At 38.5% G+C, this 21398-nt stretch overlaps 2 protein-coding genes across 8 annotated transcripts in view; one reads left to right on the top strand and one right to left on the bottom strand.

Annotated features, from left to right (window-relative positions):
- Positions 1 to 12737, top strand: part of SNAPC3 (small nuclear RNA activating complex polypeptide 3) — a 45574-nt gene extending 32837 nt beyond the window's left edge. For 2 of the 4 annotated variants that reach the window (XM_058695302.1, XM_058695301.1), the window contains 4 exons: positions 4309 to 4391; positions 6716 to 6880; positions 9673 to 9780; positions 10991 to 12737. In XM_058695302.1, coding sequence (XP_058551285.1) covers positions 4309 to 4391; positions 6716 to 6880; positions 9673 to 9780; positions 10991 to 11138 — 504 coding nt within the window. In that variant the 3' untranslated portion in view covers positions 11139 to 12737. The remainder of the gene's footprint in view (positions 1 to 4308; positions 4392 to 6715; positions 6881 to 9672; positions 9781 to 10990) is intronic. The other 2 variants (XR_009251692.1, XM_058695303.1) reach the window with 2 other exon arrangements.
- Positions 12738 to 14689: 1952 nt separating this feature from the next.
- PSIP1 (PC4 and SRSF1 interacting protein 1) overlaps positions 14690 to 21398 on the bottom strand; it is a 40702-nt gene continuing 33993 nt past the window's right edge. Inside the window, exons 11-16 of one of the 4 annotated variants that reach the window (XM_058695295.1) lie at positions 19967 to 20022; positions 19288 to 19358; positions 18978 to 19079; positions 18647 to 18860; positions 17123 to 17234; positions 14690 to 16308 (exon numbers count right to left, since the gene is read on the bottom strand). In XM_058695295.1, the coding sequence (XP_058551278.1) occupies positions 16248 to 16308; positions 17123 to 17234; positions 18647 to 18860; positions 18978 to 19079; positions 19288 to 19358; positions 19967 to 20022 (616 nt within the window). In that variant the 3' untranslated portion in view covers positions 14690 to 16247. Of the gene's footprint in view, positions 16309 to 17122; positions 17235 to 18646; positions 18861 to 18977; positions 19080 to 19287; positions 19359 to 19966; positions 20023 to 20693; positions 21396 to 21398 lie in introns of those variants that run through there. The other 3 variants (XM_058695298.1, XM_058695297.1, XM_058695296.1) reach the window with 3 other exon arrangements.

Genomic DNA, 21398 nt, shown 5'->3' with positions numbered 1-21398 from the left:
CTGTGACGGTGGCTGGACTAAGCCTGTCGCTTCCTGCACTGGGATTCCATGTCCTCTAGCTGCTTGCCCTCACGCCATGGTTGTGCCATCCTGGCGTCTCCCCCATCGTTACAAGTGTGCCGTCGGATCTCCCGTCCAAACCCTTTTCTTGACCGTGCAGCTCCCTCTAGCCACCGCCTCATCTTTCTACTTCCTTCTCAGCACACTGACTCATAGCAGGTAGTAATAACGAGTTAGTAATCGTACCTAAATTCATTGTTTTCTCTTTTTCTGCCACCACTTTGGCTTGCACTCACTTTTGTTCCCTACCAGTCCTCAAAAATCACTTCTACTGATGTCACCGGAGACTTCGTTCTCACCTTTTTTGACAGCTCATCGACATAAGACACAACCGAATAGTCCTTCTTCCTTGCCACATTTTCTTTACTTAGGTTTTAGGATATTATACGCACTTGATTTTCCTTCTTTCTTTCTTTTTTAATATTTGTTTATGAGAGAGAGCGCGCAGGCATGGGAGGGGCAAAGAGCGGGGGACAGAGGATCCGAAGTAGGCTCTCCGCTGACAGGGGACAGCCAGCTGCAGGGCTTGAACTTCTGAATGGTGAGATCATGACCGGAGCTGAAGTCAGACATTCAACCGACCGATGCAGCCAGGTGCCCCCAAACTCACTTACTACATAAAATTTTTCCTGACCGTCCCTCTCTTGGCCACTCCGGCACCATTTCTTTTGGCCGTTATAGTACCTAGAATTACAGGCTGACGCTGTTTGATTTCTCTCTGCCCCACAAGGCTGCTGTGTCCCGGTCTTTTCAGTGATTGGCAAGGAGACCAGCATCGTGACTCACACGCAGATCTCACTTAAATTTAGTCACGTTGAAAATGGGTTTAAGATCATTGGTTTCTTCACATTTGACATCTTGGTGCTCTTGGAAGTAAACATTAAAGAGAAACAGGTTGAAGTTCCAGGCTGTGTGCAGAGCAGAAGTCGCTTGTAGGGTTTTCTCAACCCTACCAAAAAAGCCCCAAAAAACAGAACCAAAAAAAACCAAAAACAGGTGGAACTGTAGTTTGTAAGTTTAATAAGCAAAATCTGAATTCATTCTCCTTGCAACCGTGTCATCAGTGCTCAAAGGAGCTCGAGTCCAATGTGTGAATTCGTTTTAGCTCCAGGAACCCCGGAGAGTGTTTTTAACCAGCCTTGGCTCGTTTGTCGTGTTTGTCCATCAGTGCTGATGTCTTCCCAGCTCTTTCCAAGTGGGGGGGCCCGCTGACCCATAGTCCTCTTTTAAATATTTTCCAGCTATGCTTTGGAAAGTGACCTCAAAAATAAGTGAAATTTTGCAGATACTATCATTTGGCCCGTGGAAAGATTTTTAGGTCACCAGTTGGCATTTATGTTTTATGGTTTGGGATTTTTTTAAGTTTTGCTTTGGAATTTTTTTTTCTATTTATATGAGTCCTCTTTCTTCTTTCTTTTTTCTTTTTCTTTTTTTTTTTTTTTTGATGTTTATTATTTTTGAGAGAGAGAGAGACAGCAAGCAGGGAAGAGTCAGAGAGAGAGGGAGACACAGAATCAAAAGCAGGCTCCAGGCTCCGAACTGTTAGTGCAGAGCCCGATGTGGGGCTCGAACTCACAGACCACGAGATCACGACCTGAGCTATAGTTGGCTGCCCAACCGACTGAGCCACCCAGGCGCCCCGAGTCCTCTTTTTTCTTGAGTAGTCTGGTGCCTTGGAATATTCTGAACATGCTCACAGGAAATATTATGATGAGTCCTAATGTACCCATTACCCACCCTCAACAGTTCTCAGCATTTTGTCAGATTATTTTCTCTGTTCACCTCATGCCATTGTCCCACCTGACAACATTGAAAATTGGTCCTTCAGTTATAATGCTCTTTTTGACAGCTATTTGGCTTGTATTCCACTGGTGATTGTAGAAGAAAAAATCAGTGAGTTGCAGTTCTTGTAGTTGAGGAAAGGAGAATCTTTATTCCAACCAATAAGCAAGAATTTTGAACATTATCTTAGGTGGCTTAGTATGTGAGAAGTCTGGGAGAATTGGGCCAGGATATTTAAATCTCTTTTAAAAGCACATGTCTAAAACGTAGTATGTTTTGCTATAACATTTGTTTTTGGACTATAGTAGTTAAAGAATGGAGTGCATTTTAAAAATGTATGTATAAGATTAGTGCCAGTATTTTCTACTCAAGTGGTTTGTTTTTGTTTTTTTTTTTAGTGTTTATTTTTGAGAGACTGAGCACAGCAGGTGAGGGGCAGAGAGAGAGGGAGACACAGAATCTGAAGCAGGCTCCATGCTCTGAGCTGTCAGCACAGAGCCTGATGCGATTTGGGACTCGAATTCACAAACCACAAGATCATGACCTGAGCCGATGTCAGACACTTCACCGACTGAGTCACCCAGGCGCCCCAAGTGTCTTTCTTTTGTTTTTTTTCTTTAATGGTCCTTCACATTTTAATCTCTGGTCTATTGAGATATATATATATATATCAATATATATCAATATATTATATATATATATAGATATATATATATATCATTATATATATATAGATATAGATATAGATATAGATATATATATATATATTGTGTTTGTTCCCCAAATAAGGCAGTATTCTTTCAGACCCTTTATTTGGGACCCTAGCTTACCTCTTTGAGTGTTCAGAAGTATATTTAGTGGTACTTTATATGTTAACAGCAGCTACATATGGCACTCTAGTCCATATTATCCTTTTATCTCTACAAGCACCTGGGAAGGAGGTACTGGTTTTACTCACATGTTACATGAGGAAACAGAGGGTCAGGGACACTTAGTGAGGGTCCAAGGAGAAACAGCACAGCCAGTCTTGTCAGCGTGTCTGATGCTGTTACCAGATAATTTATAAATGGGGAGTAAAGAAAGAAAAATAGAAGCTTCAGGGGCGCCCGGGTGGCTCAGTCGGTTAAGGTCTGACTTTAACTCAGGTCATGATCTCCCGGTTCGAGGGTTCAAGCCCCACGTCCTGCTCTCTGCCGTCAGCACACAGCCCACTCCGGATCCTCTGTCTCCCTCTGTCTCTGCCCCTGCCCCGCTTGTGCTCGCTCTCAAAAATAAACATCAAGAAAAAGAAAAGAAAAATAGACGCTTCCAAGGAGGAGATAAATTTGGCTTTCTTTAGAGTAAGATTTAATACCCGAAACTTACATGTTTTTATAGTTCATAAACTGTTCTGGAGTCCTGGAAGATAGCATAGCAGATGTAGTCATTATAGGTGAGGAAACTTCGGTCTGAAGAGTACGTATAAACTAAGAAAAAAAAAACCCTCCCCCAGGGGTCTGATGTATTCTAAGGACATTGTGAAGAGTGAGTCTAACATATAGAATCTCCTGGGGAGCTCGGGAAAACAGTGGTGCCGGGGTGAGTCTCATTTAACATCTCTGAGGGGAGACTTGGGCTCTGGTGTTTCTGTGGCTCTGTTACACAGCAAGAGACACCCGTCTGGAAAGTTGCTGGACGGAAGGTTAAGAAACCTCAGGGTTCAGACCAGCTGTGTGACTACAGTGGTACTTTGGGGCAAGATTGCTTGAGTAAGAATAGATACTCAAATTCTGCCTAAGAATTACTGAAAATTTGAAGGGAGAATTTTTATAAAAGAATGCTGAAAATATTAAAAAATAACAGAAAAACATAACTCTCTGATTGATCACTGTTATCATAGCTGGGGAAACACCAAAAACGTGACTTCCAGTTTTTTTTTTTTTAATTTTTTTTTTCAACGTTTTTTATTTATTTTTGGGACAGAGAGAGACAGAGCATGAACGGGGGAGGGGCAGAGAGAGAGGGAGACACAGAATCGGAAACAGGCTCCAGGCTCCGAGCCATCAGCCCAGAGCCCGACGCGGGGCTCGAACTCACGGACCGCGAGATCGTGACCTGGCTGAAGTCGGACGCTTAACCGACTGCGCCACCCAGGCGCCCCCAGTTTTTAATAATTCTAGAATCCAAAATAAATCCCTGCTTGTGTATGCATATAATAAGATAATATTGAAGTTTATTTCTAACTGGGTTCCTTTCATAAATCTCATGATATCTTTACACTTTTATCCCTGGTCAGTAGCATAATACTTGTCACATAGGAGATTCTCATTAAATATTAAACTAATGAGCTAAGCATATTTTGTGCAGTTGCCTAAAGTTACTGTAAAGCACATTAGTAGGTGTGATTTTATGACCTACGTTTTGAATTGTAGCGATTCGTAATTGTTGATAGTGGACTTTCTTTTAATACCATCTGCTTTCTTATAGGACCTGTACAAATCAGCCTTCTTTTATTTTGAAGGAACATTTTATAATGATAAGAGATACCCTGAGTGCAGAGATTTGAGCAGGTACAGTCTTCAAAAACTTCTGTCTTTCCTGTTTCTAGTTCTCAAAATGGTGAGAGGTCCACAAACTGGTCTGTTAGGGACCGTTGCCAAGGAATTGTTTTGTTAGACTGTTTTGTTTGTTTTGGGGTCAAAAATCTCTCCGTTTCTTTTGTTTGTTTGTTTTTGAGGGAGAGAATTAGCGTGCACGCGAGCAGGAGAAGGGCAGAGAAAAAGAGAATCTTTTATTTTTTTTAACCTAAAAAAAGAACTTTACTTATTTTGGGAGAGAGAGCATGAGCACGGTAGAGGTGGACAATGAGGGAGAGAATCCCACGCAGGCCTCGTGCAGTCAGCACTGAGCCCCACGCGGGGCCCGAACTCACAAACCCTGAGATGATGACCTGAGCCGAAATCAAGAGTTGGACGCTCAACCGACCGAGCCACCCAGGTGCCCCATGCTCTGCTGTAATTTCTTTTTTTTTTTTTTTTTTTTTTTCCTGCTGTAATTTCTAAGACAGTAGATAACACAAAGATTTTGAAGTGATCTATGCATACCTTTGGTCAGAAAAGTTTCTTTCTGAAGAAAAATTTTAACGTACCGGTCCCTAGGGCAAGCACATGAAATAACTGAATACATTGTAAAATCAGAGGGTGGCCCCTGGGCGGTTCATTTGGTTAAGTGTCCAGCTCTTGATTTCAGCTTGACTCAGGATCCCAGGGTCATGGGATCGAGCCCCACACCTGGCTCCTGCTGGGCCTGGAGGCTGCTTAAGACTTGGCGCCTGGGTGGCTCAGTTAAGCGTCCGACTCTTGATTTTGGCTCAAGTCATGATTTTACAGTTTGTGAGTTTGGGCCCCACGTCGGGCTCAGTGCGGACAATGAGGAGCCTGCTTGGGCTTCTGTCTCTCTCTCTCTCTTTCTGCCCCTCCCCTGCTTGTGCTCTCCTCTGTCTCTCTCACAATGAATAAACTTAAAAAAAAAAAAAAAAAAAAAAGCCAATTTACAGGAAATCTTGTATTGAGCCATAGATAAATCTAAAAAAAAAAAAAATGTAAATCCCACCTAAAGAATTTATTAGTCTCTTTCATATTTAGATGATAGCAGTAAATTAATCGTTCACTATTTTTTCTGCTTGTCCAGTGTATACTGTTGTTTGCCCGATGGGAGTATGTAAATCCATGGTTAAGTACACAACATGAAAAATCTGTAGCTAATGACCATGTTAATTAGGCCATACTTCTGTTGTCAGTGTCCCAGGGACTAGAGTACATATGTGTATTTTTTCTTGAGTGTTTATCTGCATTCTTTCATTAGAGCAACTTGTGTGTGTATCCTAATGTGGCGGTTCTCAGACTTGTTCTCGGCATTCCTCAGTACTCTAAATACTTGTGGACTCCAAAGAGCTTTTTGATTATGTGGGCTATAGCTATCCATGTTTACCATATTCGAGGTTGCAACTAAGAAATAATTTAAATATCCGCTGATTTAAATGATCCCATTAAATGTTAACATTAATAATTTGGGGGTGGGGGGAATAACTTTTCCACAACAAAATGAGAGGAGTGGCATTCTCCATTTCCCATTCAGTAGCTTCTGGGCTATCGGTCCTTTATGAGTGAATAGGAATTGAAAAGGGCAAATGACATTTTTTCATAAAGATAATTTTGACTTCAGGAAGCACACTTTGAGAACTGTTGCTCTAATGGATACAGAAGGAGTCAGAGTTCTTTTTTTATTTTTATTAAAAAAAAATTTTTTTAACATTTATTTTAGAGCGCACGAGCCGAGAAGGGGCAGAGAGAAAGGGAGACAGAGTCCGAAGCAGGCTCCAGGCTCTGAGCTATCAGCACAGAGCCTGATGTGGGGCTTGAACCCCCGAACTGTAAGATCATGACCTGAGTTAAAGTCCGGCGCTTAACCGACTGAGCCACCCAGGCGCCCCTGTTTTTATTTTTAAAATTTTTTAAAAATATTTTTGAAAGAGAGACAGAGACAGCGCAATCGGAGGAGGGGCGGAGAGAGAGGGAGACACAGAATCCCAGGCAGGCTCCAGGCTCTGCGCTGTCAGCAGAGAGCCCGATGTGGGGCTCGAACCCCACAAGCCGTGAGATCATGACCTGAACCCAAGCCGGACACTTAACTGAGTGAGCCACCCAGGCGCCCCAAGAATCCAGAGTTCTTAATTTCAACATGTATCAACCACTAAGATTTTTGCCTCAAGACGGCAACTGTCGTTGAGTGAGTGAGCCAGGTTTTAAGAAATAATTGCGGTCATAGAGCATTTTCTGTCATTTCTAGGTTTTTGAGGAGTAATGAAATACCGTTGCCTTTTTGCCCCCTTTAGAACTATCATTGAGTGGTCAGAGTCCCATGATAGAGGCTATGGAAAATTTCAGACCGCTAAAATGGAAGATTTTACCTTCAATGACTTGTATATTAAACTGGGTTTTCCTTACTTATATTGTCACCAGGGAGACTGTGAGCATGTTGTCGTCATCACTGACATAAGGTAAGTGGCAGCATTTGGCAGCATTTTCTGTTTTTGTTTTTAACACGAGGAATAAAATTAGTCACCGCAGCCTGGTTTGGGAGCAGCAAAACTGTCCACTTTCCATAGAATGACCATCCATTTGCACGCTTTCTTTGGGGAAGATCTGTGATAAATACTTTATTGGTTATCGGAGGGTTGAAAATCTGTAAAGAAGTGTCTCCTTTGGAGGATTAGACAGGCAGTCTCCACCCACTTTGTACGTAGCCCCTTAGTTTATTGCCAGATTTGCAACTATGTCTAAGTTTCTTGTCTCTTTGCCAGAATTTTAAGATTTAAAAGCAACTGGGGGAAGGGAAGAGTAATTCTCATCTTTGACAAATGTGAAGTCTTAATGCTTTCATAAGTGTAAAGGGGGAAGGACCAAAGTGGCTTAAAATCAGATTCCTTTTATTTTAAAATGAGCTAACTTCTGTGTAGCTGGCATCTCTCATGAATAAGGCTATTCATCTCCTTATTTCGGAATCTCGGTGTATGAAGGATCAACATATAGGAATAAGCCCTGCTCTCTCCCTGCTTTGGTTCCGAGGGACTGTTTTTATGTTTTATGCGAAGCACTGATCTACCCGTGCTTTTTATTATACCAGTGGTAGGAACCGATGCCCGGACAAATCCCTGTGTCCACTTCTCTTGGGTCTTAGGGACCGGTCTCGTCCCAGCACGACGGCCGCGTAGCCGAGCTCGCGAGCAGCTTAGTCCCAAGACTGGGGTGCGGCCGAGAGCTCGGGAAGGACGTCTAGAAGTGCCAGACCTCCCGCTGACGCACAGCACACGTGGAGAGCACGTCTGTCCTTCTGTCAGGAAATACAGAACTGAATTAGCGACAGGTGCATCGAAACCTCATTAAGCAAACGCAAACTCGAGGGAATTAGCAGCTAGAAAGCCACGTGTTACGCGATCAAAGGCGCCTGCGGTCAGTTGTGTGGTTTAGGTGTATTAGTTTGGCAGCATGTGAACATGCAGTATTTTACCAGAATTAGTCTGGTTCCTTAGAGGAATGTCGAGGACCTAAATTTAAAAGAAACCGTTAAGAATGCGAAAACAGTTGCCCTGAGGGAAACAGAATTGCTGAAGCCAGAGCCAGGGGAGCTCATAACCCTCAGCTTTATAGGCCTTGAAATTATGTACGTTTCTTTGATAATGTGTTAAATTTTACAGAAGCTGTCACTCAAATGAAGGGGAATGTGCCCGAGAATTAGCATAAGATGGGAGACAATCCAGTTTTTTATGATTTTAGTTTTATGGGTGTTTTTAAGTTTATTTATTTTGAGAGAGAGCACAAGCAGGGAAGGGCAGAGAGGGAGAGAGAGAACTCCAAGCAGGCCCCACACTGTCAGCGCAGAGCCGATGCGGGGCTCGAACCCACTGACTGCAAGATCGCGACTTGAGCCGAAATCGGGAATCAGACGCTTAGCCGACTGAGCCGCCCAGGCCCCCATTTTACGTTTCTTACTGTACAGCGTTATCAGTCCTTACACTCGAGGCAACTTGGGGAAACAGTTGACGCTTACTAAGCATTTACAGCATGGGACTTTTCTAAGGAGTTAAAAAAAAATTCTTTTAAGATTTAAGGTTTTTTAACAACTGTCTTTTAAAAGATTTTATTTTTTATTTTAGAGAGAGAGAACATGTGCACAAGTAGGTGAGAGGGGCAGGAGGAGAATCTTTTCTCTCTTTAAATTTATTTTGAGAGCGAGTGAGCACAAGCAGGGGAGAAGGATAGAAGCAGAGGGAGAGAGAATCTCAAGCAGGCTCCGTGCCCAACGTGGAGCCCGATGCGGGGCTCCATCTCAGTAACTGCGAGATCAGGAACTGAGCTGATAACCAAATTTGGATGCGCGACAGACTAAGTCCCCCAGGTCCCCCAAGGTTGTATTTTTAAGTAATCCCTACACCCAACATGGGGCCTGAACCCACACACCCGAGGCCAAGAGTCATTTGCTCTACCGACGGAGCCAGCCAGGTGCCCCTTTTAAGGAACTTCTAAGTGTAGTTTTAGGCTACAAATCATCTTTACCTTCTAGGTGGATTAAAGTCTAAGACTTGGTAAACGGTTACAAGTGTATTAACCATTTCCTGATGGTAAAGTTGATATATTGCTACCCTTTCTTACTAAAAGAAAATCATTACATTTTGGAGTTGTCAGGGACATTCAGAATACTCTTGTGCAGTCCCTTCATTTTTGGGGTGGAGACTCTGAGGTCCAGCATGGTTCAGGGACTTATTCAAACCCAGTCATCCGATCAATGGCATAGTTGAGAGTGCCTTCAGTTTTCAGTTTACTTAATTCTGACACCTAAAACTGAAGTCCTGTCAGCTCACATTATACCAGGAGTCAGATCTAGATTTTAATAAAGAGGACAGTAAACAGAGCCATGTACCACAGAACCAAATGGGTAAAACAGGTGCCCAAACTATGTTTCATAAAAAGGTATTGAGTAAAGCAGGGGCTCTCTGATGGAATACCTTTAAGATATGCTCCCTCTTAGTTCAAGCATATCCCCATAAAGAGCTTTGGGAAGTTTCACAGGAGAGAAAACATTGTTTAATCCAAAATGATCTTTCAGAGAATGTTTTTGTGGAACACAGTTTGGTCAGACCTAGTGAAACGAGTTTATACCTAAATCTTTTAGGAAAAAAAAAAATGAAAAATATACCCACTGTGTTAATGTTGAGGTACAGATACATTTAATTCTTTACAGATCACAGCAATTTGCATTTTAATATCTTCATTTACTTCTCATGTACATAAGGCTTGTGCATCGTGATGACTGCTTGGATAGGACCCTTTATCCCCTTCTTATCAAGAAGCATTGGTTATGGACCAGAAAATGTTTTGTTTGTAAAATGTACACAGCCAGGTAAGTTCATAACTATTTGAGAATTCCTGGTTTTCAGCAGTCAAGTACTTTCCGTTTCTAGTATTTCAATTTTTCCTATTTTGAATTTGAATCTTGGGACTTCTACTTTGGAGGTATAAATAGAAATGGTTTTATCTGGTAGGTTAAGTGCTGCAAAGTAGGTTACAACATTTTTAAACAGTAAGGAAACAAATTATATATAATGAAAGTCCAGGGGTGGGTCAGACTTTGGATGAATCAATTCTGTGTCATCAGGGAGCCACGCTGTGTCTTGTGTCTGTAATTTACAAAAGAAGCTTCATCCACAGCTTCTCCTCCATGAAAAAATAACACAGCGTCTCATGTATAATGCGGTTAAAATATGGTTTCGTAAAATTTTTACTCTGTGGTACTTCACATTTAGTTTGCTTTTTAACTGTGGATCATAGTTGGAAAGAAGCATTCAGAAGAAAAGAGAGTAACTGCGTATCGTAGATTTCTTTTGGGCTCCCTGCCCCCACCGAAATACGCTTTTCTAAATGATCAATAAGAAAACATGAGATAAATCAGTTACCAAACTGGCAATCAGGGAATGTAAAAACATACCAGGAGATGCAGAATTCAAATAGACTGAAAATGTCTTTTCATCTTACTGTGACCAGTAACATTTGAGGCCAAAAAACAAAGTATCAGTTGAATATTACCCATATTCCCATTTGTATACACACTGTAACATTTTAACCTGAATTCTAGGTAAAACAGCTGGAGTTTGCAAATTAACCAGTACTAATTTACTGGTTTACACAAAAGTTTATCAGGTCTGTAGCATCTAATATATTGTGGGTTTTTCAAAATGGTGTAAATTTTAACAGTTACTTGGAGGATAAGTGAGTCGTGGCTAAAATGTATGACACATTCACATACGTTTAAGAAGTCTTACCTTTAAGAAGTCTTTTCAGAGAAACAGCATTCTACAGGGTTTCTGTTAAGTTGCCCTTCTGCCTTGCAGAGTATTGGTAATAATATACATCTGTATTTATCTATATACACACACATATACACGTACGTACATACACAAAATAATATAAAGGATTATAAAGTATTGTTAAGATAGAATGATAAGGCAATAGTGGGAATGTTATATTTACACATTACCACGAGTTATAACTTACAGCATGTTAAAGAAAGTCCATTGTAATGATGTACATCTTTTTTTTTTTTTTAATTACAGATGGGTGACGAACAATGACAGTTTTGCACCAGAGGACCCATGTTTCTTTTGTGATGTTTGCTTTCGGATGCTCCACTATGATTCAGAAGGCAACAAACTGGGAGAATTCCTTGCTTATCCTTATGTTGATCCTGGAACCTTTAATTAATAACAAAAGTACACCCTTGTGAAGTAACTACCCTGTGGATGGATGATTTCCAAAACATGTCACTGAGGAACAGGATCCACCCGAAACAATCAGCCAGTTACCCACCCCCCTGCACAAGTTCAGATCACAGGTTTTCTTACAAAGTAACTTGTGTTTAGAAATACATTATTTTAGTATTTATTCCAAAATATGGTTATTATTTAGTGCCTCTGCCCATTAAGTGTGTTTATCTAAGTTGTAGGAGTACTTTATATATTTTGAATACAAATCCTTTGTCAGATTCAAGTGTTCTGATTTTTGCCCAGTCTGTGGCTTGTCTATTCATTCTGTGTCCAGAGTGGTTTTTGCTAATCTGTAATTAGAAAAATTCAGTTAATGATACATCAAGTGGTGGGAGTATTTTGAAAATTCTTTGAAGAGTGCGAGAGCTACACCTTGTACCGTGAGGCTTCCAAGGTAAACATCATTCAATTATCTGTAATAAAAATGAGGAACAAGAATAAAAGTAGATTTAACAACAGCATTAAGAATAGCTATTGTGTAATCTGTTCTCACAGTGGGTTCGTTTATAGTGTTTTGTTTTGTTAGAAACTAGTAGGCACACTAAACATTTTAATGAGACTCAGTGCATGAATAATGAATGTAAAAGGATCCTGAGTATATACTCCTACCTTCACAAAAGTAACCTTTAAATTGAAGATTGATTTCTTGGGCAAGAATTTTTTCAGCTTAATGTTATTAAGAAAATAGCAGATTTTGAGGCATCTGCCTGGCTCAGCCGGTACAGTGTGCAACTCCTGATCTCGGGTTATAAGTTCAAGCCCCACGTTGGGTATAGAGGTTACTTTAAAATCTTAAGAATAGCGGATTTTATGTAATATGACCACTGGGACATGAGTGGGATATGGGAAGTCAAGATCCTGTGGATTGCTAGGATCACTCATTCTTGGGCAATAATACCCAATATTCTATCAGAATCAGTTGGACCAGAGGTTTTCTGGTCCAGCTCTTTCATTTTTCTGGCCCCCTCACTTGGATAATCCTACTTATTCTCTTTCATTCTGGTCCAGAGGACACCTTTGATGAATTCCAAGATCTAGATCATTAGAGAAAATTGTAGTTATCTAGTTGTCTATATTGAAATGTTTTCTGGAAACTTTTGGTGGAAAATTTAAGACTTCTAAGAATGCTGTAAAATTGTTCCTTTTAAACGTGTCATAAATTCTGCTCTCTCTCTTCTAGGTTATTCATTTAAAGTCAATTGAATTCCACATTCCCTGGATGGTTAAGAGCAGACATTTACCATACAAGTCAAAACTGATGAATCCTTTAAGCCTGTATGTTTAAAAGATTGGCAGTGAAATGTTTTGTGGACTTAAGTACCACATACCCAATTAAGTCCATTGCTGTACAGAGGACACGCACCTGTTTCTGGTATGTGTAGTGACCGTCTCTTTCACTCATTCAGTGAATACACCACCAGAGGATCAGTATAAAGAACTAAGAGATCCCTCCCTCCCTTGCCTGGCTTCAGTTGCTGCCTAAATGTTTACTTTCATGTTTCCAATGATGCTAATAAATTCAACAGATTGAAAATTCTGCTACAAACCTATTGATTTAACCAATTCCTAGAAGTTCCATGGGTAAAAATGAATTTCTGCGTCCTTTATTTTTAAACTGCATTCCTTATAGTTCTTGCATTAGTATGCAAGGGTCTGTTTTCCTAGTCTCAAAATAGAAAATTCCAAAAAGTGCATTGTCCCAGTGGAAGCATTAATCCTTATGTGGTGCCCATCAATTCATTTTAGTGGACGAAGAAGACTGTCAGTTAAAATATTACTGCTAGTAAAATTCTTATTTTATCATTAATATTGTCCTGCTGGCTCTTAAGGTTAAACTTTCCCATCAAAATTACAAAGGCTCTGATATCTTTTTATCATTTCCTTGTGAAATCTAGAGGAAGAAAGGCTAACGTTGTTACTCCCCGAATTTGCCAGTGTATTATTGGATACACAGGTGTCCCACCAAATTCAAGTCAAAAGAACTTCCAACTTTGAAATAGTCCTAAAAGAGGTCTTGAGTGAGGGATTTTATAGCTGTAAAATTCAGTGTTAAACATGACTTAAATTACGTATTTTACCTGATGCAAAGCAAATATGAAAATACTGTAATGAACTTTAATCAGTATCCTCTGTAGTTAGAATAAGATTTTGATATAATAGTAGATGAGTGTGTGCAAAAATCAGTATTTAGAAAAGCAAAATCGGTTTCTTTCTTTCGACCCCTGGTATCTTCTAAGGATAATTTTACCTTCTCCCAATCCAGTCACAATATCTTTGTCATCTCTAAGGTTAGAGAACTAAATTAAAGATAAAAACATTTCTACCTACGTAGCAGTTCATTTCTTAAGGTTTGTAATTATGGGTTTGCTATTTCCAATAGATCATCCTTTCTCTGACCAGTGGGACAAAATAAGGTGTTAGTGAAGCCCTCACAGCCTTGTAAAAGCCTTTGCTCTTATGTAGGATTAGTTGGCAGACCTCATCTTGACCTGACCTCTTCAACCAGGTAAGTGTGTGTGGGTACACTATAATCAGTGTTATCAGCCAAAAGCGGGTAAAATATCTTCCTACTGTTTGAAATTACAGGATAAAACAGCAGAAGGCTTAAGATCGTCAAGTTGTTTATATATTGTTTCTCCAATTCAGATGGTACCTGTGAAAGTTCTCCAAAGCAGCTAAGAAAACTTTAGACAATTCGTTCTATTGGGCCACAACTTACTCTCTTTTTCCAGAAAACTTTACCATTGATTTTTGAGAGAGAGGGAGACATAATCCAAAGCAGGCTCCAGGCTCCAAGCTATCAGCACAGAGCCCACATGGAGCTCAAACTCACAAACTGTGAGATCATGACCTGAGCTTAAGTCAGACGCCCAACCGACTGAGCCACCCAGACACCCACTCTTTTAAATGTTATCCAGTGGTTGAAAAAACATGAAGTAGGTGGTTTATACCTAGCAAAAGAAAAATTTTTTCCCCACTTTTGTTAGCTATCTCATTTAAATTATCTTGGTGACTTGACTTGTTCAGCACTGGAGTTTTGACCAAATACACAACTTAAATCGAGAAAATGCTCCTGAGAGTTATTGGTATTTATGACTTTTTAGGAGTTCTCACAGTGGTAGTTACCTGTGAATCAGCCTATGACAAACCGAAAACAGAAGGCCAGTTATGTTTAACACTATGTAAGTCAATGGTTTAGAGCAAGGCCAGCCCAAACACGCAGACATAAGTTATCAGAAAGCTATTATATAGATCTCCTGAAGTTGAATATTCTGTGGTTTCTCAGTAAAACTGTTATCAGTCTGCTGGGTCACAGAAGAAAAGGGGAGGGTGAACAAAAAATAACATTTTTAGCTTCCTGTAGATTTAGTTGTTACCCTGTCTCCCCAGGCAACACAATCTATATACCAAGTTAAGAAATTAACTCCGCTAGAAGCAAATCCAGAATTCCAAAAACATTTTCAAGTAGCAAAGAATTTACTAGTAGAGTTTGATAGAAAAATCCTTTAATCAAAACAAGTTTACAATGTTGACACTTATGGCTTAACTAGAATAAATCTGTTCAAATTTAAGTTGTATTAAGGACCAGATATAGTGTAATATCAATAGTTCCCTCAAAACAGTGGGTCCTGGTTCCATTGTAAGACCTCTCAAAAAGCAAAACTCCAATTGTTGAAATAATTCACACTTTTCATCTATAGATGAAAGCAATTACCTGAGAGGTCAAAAACATACAATGCATGTCACATGCAAACACTGGTATTAGTATTAAGCCTTTTTCCCATATTCATAGTTTTGAAACATGAGAAGTGTCTTAGCTACTGAAAACCACCAACTGACCTAATATTCAAAATATCTTAGAAATTCTATCTGCTAAATTACCCTTAAGTTTTGTTAACGTTGGCTTACCCTGACTTAAGTCCATATATATGAATATACAGACCATCGAAATACTCCTTTACTTTGTCTTACTGCCTCAGAGCAACATGTATTGCTAACTCCTTACAATTCTGTCACATGCAGGATCTCTAAATAATAATCCCCTTCTGATATAGCCTTGTTTTCAAATAGGTTAGTTTTCTTATATAGTATTTACTATTTACTGCGTAAGAATCATGGATTTTTTTTCCAATTAAAAAAATACTTAGTGACTTCCTTAAATGAGTGTGACTTCTTAAAAATTCAGAAACTTGAGACAGTTCTCAAAAATAAACTTTTATCATTTAGTTTTTAGTTTCAGCTACTAGTGCCTGTAAAGGATCTTAGATGGTAGAACCCTAAAGCCAGATTCATTCCTGTATAGACCTATTCTGCTTTCTGCAGGGAAGTCATGTGACTTCACTGAATTCCCAGCCATAAGACCTAAATTACCTTCGAAAGTTAACATGAGTTTTGTACCTCGTAGAATTGTCAGTTCAACGTCAGTTGGGTATCTAGTTGTCATACAAAAAGGCATACAGACCACAAATTGTTACAAAGCAGCAGGATAATAATGTAGCACAATGTAGACTGTGAGATTAAAATTAACTTTTGATAAAAGAAGTGAGTACTTGTATAGAAGTAACATTTTATCTACCATAAAAATGCATAACTTCTACAAAACCCACAAACAGTGAAAAGACAACTCTGGTAAATCCAGTATTTGTAAAAACTATGCACAAAACCCACAGTATTTGGGAAAGAGGAAAGGTTTATACAAGTAGCAGTTTTAAAAATGTAACTTTTTTCTACTATCAATTACACGTTAACATACACACACTAATTGAAATTATGCTACAACCAATGTCTGGAAAAGCAGTTTAACATTTCCTAAATGAGTTTTCCCTCACACTTAGTGAATAATGTAGCTGTTAATACTGCACAAGTACAATTAGCAATAATGTTTAATTACTTTTAAACAAATATAAAGGGATTTTTCTCCCTCCAAACAAGTTTTCAACATCAAAACCTATGCTTATAAAAATTTAAAATTTTCAGCATTCTAAATATTTCAAATGAAAACCATTACAAACTTCTCAAATGTTCTTTATATTCCAGGTATGTCAACCTAATTATCTAGTGTAGAATCCTTCAGAGATATTTCAGTCTCTCTCTCTTCATTGGATGGCCTAAAGAAAGGAAAGAAAGGTGTGTCAACTGGGATTAGGGGCTCTTTTCCTTCAGGGGGAGGGGGAAAAACACATTAAATCTGTGCATTATGTTTTTAAGGCCACCAAAAGATTAAAGAAATAATAATCTTGACTTCCTTTTGTTCAAAATTTTATTTGACCATGTTGTGTCTTCTTCCTAAAGTAATACCGGGATCAAACACAAAATAACTCAGGGAAGCATCATGGCCCAGGCCCTTTCCATCATTTCCAGCTTTAAAATGAATTCTCTTTGAAAAACATGAAAAGGTTAGATCTGTGATACCAACACATTATAAACCTTAATAAAGAGAAGGGGTGACAGACACAGATGACAAGATTTCCCTCACTTTCAGAATTAGAAGGGATGCCTGATTCCAAGCCCTTCAAATGTGTAGCAGAACAAAGCCAAGACTTGGAGAACCCCAGTTCAGTTTAACTAGTTATTTAGAGTGGGTGCAGCAGAGAACAGCCTGTGATTTTAGTCTAATTTTTGTATTATTCTGTCACAATTCAAGAAAGTATAAATGTAAGTCACTATTAGAGCTGCATCAGTGAAAGCAATCCAAAGAATAGTTATTTAAGCTGGAATCCTACCATCTAGCTCTAATCCTTTGAATACAGGCAAATTAACTGTAAATTTATTTTTTTGTTTTTGCCTTTTTGATTTCCATCTTGCTTCCTGAAATCAGGAACTGAGTGATCAAAATAGAATTCTTCTACAAATAACCTTGGAACAGCAATGTGACTTAAGAATTAAAAATCTACATTATGACCCATTAAAACCTGTCCTCACTTTTTCTTACTGCTGGCCTCATGCTTGTCTTTGCTTTCTTCACTGCTGTCTCCATTGTGCTGTGCTTGGTTACTGTCTGGAGCATCGGATCCTCCATTCAGAGTCTTTGAACCTTTAGAAGGATTCCAAAGGAAAAACCGTTAGAGCTTCTAATGCTTTTAAGATATCCTGTAAAGAGTCAAAATAAAAAATAAAACCTGGCCCTGAGGTCTCTAGTACTTAATGTACCTCATCTGAAACTACACTGTAATCTTTTGGGTATAACTGAGGCACAGTAAGAAGCAGGGTTACTCTATATACCTATCCGTACAAGAACGGGGATTTTTTTTTTTTTTTTTTTTTTAAAGTTCTTTATTTTGAGAGAGAGCCAGAGCAAAAGCACAAGCAGGAGAGGGGCAGAGAGAGAATCCCAAGCTGGCTCTGCACCGTCAGCACACAGCCTGACAGGAGGTTCAGTCTCAGGAATGGTGAGATCGTGACCTGAACTAAAATCAAGAGTCGGATGCTTAACTGACTGAGCCACCCAAGCACCCCAGAAAGAGCATTTTTCATCTGACTATTCTATTTCTTATAAAGATGTGAATCACAGTAAAAATTTTGTATTTCTCATTGGTATTTTATTTAAAAATTTTTTTTTTAGTGTTTATTTTTGAAGGAGACAGACAGTACGTGGGCTGGGAGGGGCAGAGAGGGAGGGAGACACAGAATCCAAAACAGGCACCAGGCTCTGAGCTGTCAGCACAGAGCCCGACGCGGGGCTCGAACCCACGAACTGTGAGATCCTGACCTGAGGGAAGTCCGTCGCCCAACCAACTGTGCCAACCAGGCGCCCCTCTCATTGGTATTTTAGAACAAAAAGTGTCAAATGTACTATTTACTAATGGACACGATTTTATGTCCTATTACTAATTAAATGATGAGGGCACTTTCTAACAAATCTCTAAGGAGACCTGAATCATCATTCCCTAATAAATGAGTAAAAAAAATCCAACTCCCTTTGAATATTTTTTCTACATTAAGCAGCTCCTAAGACATTTAATAACGTGGAATTGGGGGAAATGATAGTAATACTGTGGTTCTAGGGAGTCTGTCACAGAGGTACCCTAAAATATCTGTGGTGGAAATTGCATATCTGGAATTGGCTCCTAAATTATCTTCAGGGAGGTCACAGAGAAGCCTGATGAGAGTAAAACAGCATTAATCGCAGAAGCTAGGTGATGGGGACCTGGAACTTCCTTTCTTGTCTACTGTGGGATCAGAAATTTTTCCTAATTGAAGTGAAAAGAGAATAGTAACTGCTCATAGTATTATTACTAAACACTAGTATTTACTACTACATTAAGCTTGATGAAAATGATTTAAACAATAAAAAGAAAAACCCAAGTGTTTAACCTTAGCTTCTCTTTTTCTAAGTGCTTTATGAGACCTCTTCATCATTTAATGCAGAGAAGATATTAATGAAATTACATATCAAAGCCATTTTTAAAAAGCAGTCCCAGCAGCAAACAACTTATTATCACATACCTGTTTGTTCCTTTTCTAGCTTTTTGTTTGGCCCTTTCTTCCCTTGATCTTTGGTTTTATTTGCTTCCTCATGCTGTCTTTGTTCGGCAAGAGATTTATTCAGCACTTGTGTGATCACAGAATCTCCTTCACCAACCAAAAACATATTCTTAAACTTGTTATACAACATTGTGGACTTTTCCATGATAATCTGACTAACTTTGAATCGCCGTATCTGAGAAAACAAAATGTACACTCACAATTGTTTTCTTCACTGATTTTTAAAACCTTATTTCTTAACCAAGTGGTAATGAGAAAATTTTTAAAATCTGCACGATTCACGATCACTCACTTTTTTCAGCGTGGTGATCATCTCTGTGTGTTTCTGAGCTTGTTGCATCGTGACCTGAAGTGACGCAAGTTCATCCAAGGCCTCAATACATCTGTTCACGTCCTTCATGACAAAACAGTAACGTCATAACTGTTAATTACCACAGCCTGGATAATCTATTCCTAAAGATTACTTTAAAAATCTCAAACAAGGCAATACAAAATAACCATAACAGTCCCACTTCTTAAGTTATCCATACTTAGAACATCATGAGAGAACATGAAGCTCTAAAGGCAGTACTATATTTTTAAGTGAGGTATGAAACACTTACAAGATTATCAATTTTGAGTGAATTTTTAATTTCAGCATGTATCCTCTGAAGTCGAGAATCCATTGATGTTTCTATAAATTGAAATGTGAAACACAGTGAATAGTTTTTCCAAAACCCGTATTTCTGTATAAATCTACTAAGCAAAGCACAGTGACAAGACCTGGTGAATGTTTAAAAATGTTCTTAGTAATCTGCCCAGATCACTAAGAAGTTATTTGGCACATTTTAGTATTTAGGAAAGCAGCGTTCATCGTTTAAAGAAAAAATCACCTTCTAGCTGCATAGGTGTCTAAAATAAGCTGTCTGCATCCAGTAATTAACCCCTTTATGCCAATCCTTAGACAGCTGTTTCACCTTACACATTTAACCAAATAGAGAAACTATCTGAAACAATGAGATCTGTCAAAAATGGGAAAACATCTAACTTTTGGCAATGTTACAAAAACATGATCATCAAATAATGAGCAATAAAACCGCAAGCATGACTCCTTATTAGCAAGTTCACCTGATTATACTTAAAATATACAAGGACTATAGAATCTGTTAGGGATCTGAAAAAGCACAATTATAGGGGATTTGAGAACTCTTACGAAATGATTTAAAAACCTACACATGAAAAATTAAATATATAACTTCCTATGTATAATTTTTATACATCTTAGGAAGGGAAATAACTAACCTCGCTTCTTCTCCACTTTCTTAACTTCTGGCTTCTTTCCTTCATCTTTATTCTGCCTATCAAATGTTAACACAAATATTTCAAAACGTTGGAATTTTGTGACTGATTACCAAATGCCCACAATCCCTTATGTAAAAGCTAAAAAATTTTTAAGCTAGAAAATAGCCTAGATCACAAGGAATTGACTTGTAATGCATACAACTTGAGAATGCCACAGCATTAACTATAAACAAAAAACACATGTAAAAATGAACATGCTAAAATCTAGTGTTTCAGTGGCATCACAAATAATTTTAATGCTAGTCATGGTGAAACTTTTTTCCAATAGTAAATAGTGTGTTGCTTAAAGACCCAATTTCAGGGTCAGTGGACAAACATACCATAGTGGGAAAAGAATGCTTATAAACATTTCATGAATTCTACATAATTATTTTTAAAAGTAGTATGTCAAAACAGACTAACTTTTCCCACATCTCCAAGAGGGCAGACAGTTGAAGGAGTTGTTAACAGACTGTTCAAAGACAATAGTATTAAAACGGGGGTTTGGCCAATACATCAAACTTAAATGACATTCACTGACATTTACATACCATTATACAAAAGAAAAAGTACCATTTTACTGTAAATAACCCTTTAAAACAATTCCTAATTTCTAGTGTCTTGGCTTTGAGTTCGGGCCCTATTGTAAACCAATTGAAATAGACAAGAACAAAACAATATCTAAAAATCAGGTTTTTTAAAAAAAGACTTTATTTTAAAATTTTGGTTACAGTTTCATTTTTGTTTTCTTAACAAGTCTACTGTTTAATCTCTCAGGATTAAAAAAACAATTAAGATTCTAAAGAATTAAACAACAAAGGAATGTCAAGGGAAGGGCACAACTGCCCCCATTCTCTGGGGTATAAGAGCTATTCCAGTTTAACACCTAGCTTCAAAACAAAATGAATTTTTATATTTTCTAAGTGAAATAATGTACAACCACCATCTTCTAACTTTCAAACACAAAGCTTCACCTTAAGCTTGGAAAAAAAAAAAACAAAACAAAACAAACAAAAAAAAACTTAACAGGAATGATGGCCGACCTTAGTATGTAGTGTGTACCTTACAGGATTTTTTTTTTTTTTTTTTTAACAATCATAACACATTAATGCCATTAATGAAGTCCTCAATTTAGAATCTGCAACATTCTTCCATCAAGGGGGGGGAGGGGGGAATTCAGTCCAATGAGTCTGTCTCGAGATCTTCATCTCTTGTTTGCTCCACTTGTATTCTCTTTTCAGTAACTGGATTAATGCTTTGAGCCCAAAATGAGATATATTTTTTATTACTGTAGATTACATGTTGTTTGGCTGGGAATACAATACAATAAACTTTATTTTGCATAATGCATTTCACACAAGCTGCATCTGAAATGCTTTACAGAGCAAAACTG

The sequence above is a fragment of the Neofelis nebulosa genome, chromosome 12 (genome assembly GCF_028018385.1).
Source record: "Neofelis nebulosa isolate mNeoNeb1 chromosome 12, mNeoNeb1.pri, whole genome shotgun sequence".
Lineage (NCBI taxonomy): Eukaryota > Metazoa > Chordata > Mammalia > Carnivora > Felidae > Neofelis > Neofelis nebulosa.
Note: the sequence above shows the minus strand (reverse complement) of the source record. Positions and strands in the feature narration are given on the sequence as shown.